We start from the raw sequence: 5,214 nt of genomic DNA on the forward strand, positions 1-5,214 counted from the left end.
CCTGCCAGTTCCGGTGTATGTGGCTTGCACCCTAGCCGCTTGAGCTACAGGCACAGAGCCATAGGCCAAGAGTCTGAAATCAGCCTGAGCAAGAGGGAGATTTCATGTCCACCAAAAATAGAGAAAAACTAGCCAGGTGTAGAGGTATACATGTGTAGTCCCAGCTACTTAAGAGACTGAGACAGGAGAATTATGTGAGCCTAGAAGTTTGGAGTTGCATTGAGCTATGATGATGCCACTGTAATCTAGCCCCGGCAAAGGAGCAAGACTTTATCTAAAAGGGAAAAAAAGATTAAAATACTTGATAACAATAACAAGTATTTCAATTATTATCAGTTAAACTGGGAACAAATTTAACCAAAGTATGAGACTTTGACACTGAAAACTATAAAACATAGTTGAAAGAAATTAAATCAGATGTAAATAAATGGGAAAAACATCTCATTTTCATGAACTGCTAATCCTAAAATTTGTAAAGAAATGCAAAGGACCCAGAATAGCAAAAACAATCTTGAAAAGGAAGAATAAAGTTGGAGGATTCACACCTCCTGATTTCAGAAATCATTACATTTAGAAACCAGATATAGTGGTTCTGATTGCACAACACTGTGAATATACTAAATGATGCTGAATTATACACTTTATTTATTTACTTTGAGACAGACTCTTTCTTTATCACCTTCGGCAGAATACTATGGTGTTATTGCTCACAGAAACCTCAAACTCTTGGGCTCAAGCAATTCTCTTGCCTTAGCCTCCCAAGTAGCTGGGACTACAGGCGCCTGCCACAATGCCTGCCTATATTTTAGAGATGGGGTCTCACACTTGCTTAGGCTGGTCTCAAACCTGTGAGCTCAGGCAATCCACCCACCTCAGCATCCCAGAGCGCTAGGATTACAGGCAGGTAAGCCACCTCGACCAGCGTTATACACTTTAATTTTTGTAGAGATGAGGTCATGCTATTTTGGCCCAGATGGTCTTCAACTCCTGGCCTCAAGTGATCCTTTCCCCTTGGCCTCGCAAAGTACTCAGATTACAAGCATGAGCTGTCACACCTGGCCTTGAATTGTACACTTTAAAATCATTGATTCTGTTTTGTTAATTTTACCTTAATTTTTTTTTTTTTGAGACAAAGTCTCACTATGTCACCCTGGGTAGACTGCCATGGCATCACAGCTCACAGCAACGTCCAACTCTTGGGCTTAAGTGATTCTCTTGCCTCAGCCTCCCAAGTAGCTGGGACTATAGGCGCCCACCACAACACCCGGCTATTTTTGGTTGTAGTTGTCATTGTTTTTGGCAGGCCCAGGCTGGGTTCAACCCTGCCAGTTCCAGTATATGTGGCTGGCACCCTAGTCACAGAGCTACAGGCGCAGAGCCTTAATTTTTTTTTTTTTTTTTTTTTTAGAGACAGAGTCTCACTTTGTCTCCCTGGGTAGAATGCGTGGCATCACAGCTCACAGCAACCTCCAGCTCTTGGGTTAGCTGATTCTCTTGCCTCAGCCTCCCAAGTAGCTGGGACTACAGGTGCCCACCATAACGCCCAGCTATTTTTTGTTGCAGTTTGGCAGGGGCCAGGTTGGAAACTGCCACCCTCAGTATATGGGGCGGGCTGCCTACTCACTGAACCACAGGTGCCACCCAAGCCTTAATTTTTTTAATGTACTAAAAACTACAGTAATTCAGGCAGTGTGATGCTGGCATAAGCATAGACATATAAATTATTGGAATAAGACAAAATCCAGAAATAAACTTATACATGTATGGTCAATTAATTTTTGATAAGGGTGCCAAAGATCTTTCAGTGAGTGGAGAATAGTCTTTTCAATAAGTCACTGAACAACTGGCTATCCACATGCCAAAGAAAGAATTTCAACTCCTTCTTCACATCACATTCAAAAGTTAACGCAGGGCTGCACCTGTGGCTCACTGAGTAGGGCACCGGCCCCATATACCGTGTGTGGTGGGTTCAAACCCAGCCCTGGCCAAACTGCAACAAAAAAATAGCTGGGCATTGTGGCGGGTACCTGTAGTCCCAGCTACTCAGGAGGCTGAGGCAAGAGAATAGCCTAAGCCCAGGAGTTGGAGGTTGCTGTGAACTGTGATGCCACAGCACTCTACCAAGGGCAATAAAGTGAGACTCTGTCTCTAAAAAAAAGTTAACTCAAAATGGATAACAGATCTAAACATGTAATAGGTAACACTATAAAACTTTTAGAAAAAAATAAGTATAATATTTCTGCCCTTGAATTAAGGCAATAGTTTTTGTGTATGAACTCCAAAAGCACAGTCAAAGGAAAAAAATGGACAAATTGGACTTCATCAACATTTAAAAATATGTGCTTCACAGGTCACCAATGAAGTGAAGCCAATCCAGTGGAGAGAAAAATATTTACACATCACATATATGATAAGTTTCTGGTAGTTGGAGACTGTAGCGCCTGATGCTCAAGCCTGTGATTAGCCACTGCACTCCTGGGCAACAAAGCGAAGACCTTCTCTAGAAAATAAAATAAAACTCAAGGCCCAGCACAGTTGCTCATGCCTGTGATCCTAGGACTCTGGGAGGCACAGGCGGGTGGATTGCTTGAACTCAGGAGGTGGAGACTAGGCTGAGCAAGGGCGAGACCTCTCGCTACTAAAAATAGAAAAACTAGCCGGGCATTGTAGCAGTGCCTTTCGTTACAGCCACTGGGGAGGCTGAGGCAAGAGGATCTCTGGGGTCCAGGGGCTTGAGAGTGCTGTGAGCTATGACGCCACAGCACTCTACCCAGGGTGACAGAGTGAGACTCGGTCTCAAACAAACAAACAACAACCAAAAAAAAAAAAAACCAAATATAAAATAACTTGAATAGACACTGCTCCAAAGCGTATGTATATAAATAGCAATTCACACTCAGAAATATGCTCAGCATTACTAATCATTAGGGAAATACAAATCAAAACCACAAGATGCCACTTCACACCCACTAGAATGGCTGTAATCAAAACGCGGCACAAAAACAAGTGTTGACGAGGATGTAGAGAAATCAGAACATTCATACATGGCTGGTGGGAATGTAAAATGGTGCAGCTGCTGTGGAGAACGTTCATCGGCGCCTCAAAATGTTAAGCAGAGAGTTACCATTGGACCCAGCAACTCCACTGCTAGCCCAAGAAAAATAAAAACATGGTACCGTTCATTCTGACTCTCAAATCTATCTTGTCGGCCCTTTGAACCGTAACTCAAATCAGATCAGTACAAGCTCAGGCCAATAGGAACGGTTTTTGCAGGGTTTTTTTGTTGTTGTTGCTTGCCAACAAGTGCTCACTGTCGCAAAAGAAACGTACCCATGCCGTACTGCGCGTGTTTCTTTTCCCTTCTGTCGTCAACCCCACGGTAGCTTCACTCCACTAAGGCCTCGCAGCGCAGCTAAAGAGAGTGACAGGGCGCTTTACGACAGTTGCTTTGAGGCAACACCGGAGAAGGAAGATGGCAGCCACCTTGGTAGCTGCTCGCGGACAGGGGCCGGCACCGGCCTGGGGGCCGGAGGCCATCGCTCCAGACTGGGAAAACCGGGAAGTCTCCACAGGGGTGAGGAAGGAGTCAGAGTTCATAAGCTGTGCATAGAGCCTGACGCGATGGAAAGATAAAGCCCGAGTAGTTTGGGAGATCTGGTGGGGACGTAGGGAAGATGGACTGCTTTGTGCTGGAGTCGGGGGAAAAGGCGTCCTGAGGGTGTTAGGGTAGTGCGGTACGTTCGTAGAGATAAGGGTGTGTTGAAACGTGGAATTCTGAAGTCCTGCGGAGCGAGTGAAGCCCCTGGGCTTAAAGGAGGGGACGAGTCCTTTCGGATTTAAGGATCGGAATTCTGGTTTTCTGAGTGGTGTTGAGGCACCTATGAGATTTGAAAAAGGGTCGGCGGCGCACGAATTCCGTATTCTGGAAAATGCATAGCGGGATCATTAGGGTTTGTGTATGCTGAAGGATGTGGAAAGGCCCAGACTCACTCGTTTCTCCCTTTTCCCAGACCACTATCATGGCGGTTCAATTTGACGGGGGCGTGGTATTGGGGGCGGACTCCAGAACCACCACTGGGTGAGCTCAGGACAGATGTGTGGAAGGTCTTCCTGCTTTCCCCTGTCTTTTCTTTCCTTCTCTGCCTGCCAGGCCACCCTTAACCTTAACAGACTACTGTGGAAGGGAGGTTTCTTCTTCCCCTAAAGATTTGTCCCGGTTTCTACTACTAGTTCTCCTCACCATTCGGTGAAATCCTTCAAAACTGTTCTCCATCCAGCATATTTCAGTTTGGTTGGGAACTAATAGATTTATACTAGAATTCTTATCACTGACCCTGAGGTATTGGACTGTGATGGATGGAGGTGGGAGGCAGGTGGGTCCTTCCCTCACTGTCTGCCATCCTGCAGGTCTTACATCGCCAATCGAGTGACTGACAAGCTGACTCCTATTCATGATCGTATTTTCTGCTGCCGCTCAGGCTCAGCAGCTGATACCCAAGCAGTAGCTGATGCTGTCACTTATCAGCTTGGTTTCCACAGGTGCTTATGGGCAGGGGAGGAGCATGTATCTGAAGGGAATTTGGACCTGAAGAGCTGAATGGCCTGACCTTAAGGTCCTCTCACTTCTTTCTCTGTGACTGTCCTCAACATCTAGCATTGAACTGAATGAGCCTCCATTGGTGCACACGGCAGCCAGCCTCTTTAAAGAAATGTGTTACCGATATCGGGAAGACCTGATGGCGGGAATTATCATCGCTGGCTGGGACCCTCAAGAAGGAGGGCAGGTCAGACCTTCTCCTGGAGCCATACCTTTAGTCCCCAGGCTTTTTAAAATTTCTCTTTCTGGCCTCTGATGCATTTACTCTTAACTACTTACTCTCTCCAGACCAATACCACAATGGAAAGGTGAATATACATGTGTTGGCAGGAGGGTAGGGGGTACAACTGGTGACTCTTCTTCCTCCCTCTGGCAGGTGTATTCAGTGCCCATGGGGGGTATGATGGTAAGACAGTCCTTTGCCATTGGAGGCTCTGGGAGCTCCTATATCTATGGCTATGTTGATGCTACCTACCGGGAAGGCATGACTAAGGAAGAATGTCTGGAATTCACTGCCAATGGTAAGAATCTGGGCTTCTGGCTCGGTGCCCATAGCTCAACCGGCTAAGGCACCAGCCATGTACACCTAAGGTGGCGGGTTCGAATCCCCAGCCGGG

General features: G+C 46.2%; 1 protein-coding gene across 1 annotated transcript in view; it reads left to right on the plus strand.

Annotated features, from left to right (window-relative positions):
* Nucleotides 1–3,426: 3,426 nt before the first annotated feature.
* The window catches only part of PSMB6 (proteasome subunit beta 6), a 2,344-nt gene continuing 556 nt past the window's right edge, over nucleotides 3,427–5,214 (plus strand). Inside the window, exons 1-5 of the mRNA XM_003791202.3 lie at nucleotides 3,427–3,574; nucleotides 4,011–4,078; nucleotides 4,408–4,539; nucleotides 4,655–4,784; nucleotides 4,974–5,118. Of these exons, the coding sequence (XP_003791250.1) occupies nucleotides 3,473–3,574; nucleotides 4,011–4,078; nucleotides 4,408–4,539; nucleotides 4,655–4,784; nucleotides 4,974–5,118 (577 nt within the window). The 5' untranslated portion in view covers nucleotides 3,427–3,472. The remainder of the gene's footprint in view (nucleotides 3,575–4,010; nucleotides 4,079–4,407; nucleotides 4,540–4,654; nucleotides 4,785–4,973; nucleotides 5,119–5,214) is intronic.

The sequence above is a fragment of the Otolemur garnettii genome, unplaced genomic scaffold (genome assembly GCF_000181295.1).
Source record: "Otolemur garnettii isolate 467f Iridium unplaced genomic scaffold, OtoGar3 scaffold00046, whole genome shotgun sequence".
Classification (NCBI taxonomy): domain Eukaryota; kingdom Metazoa; phylum Chordata; class Mammalia; order Primates; family Galagidae; genus Otolemur; species Otolemur garnettii.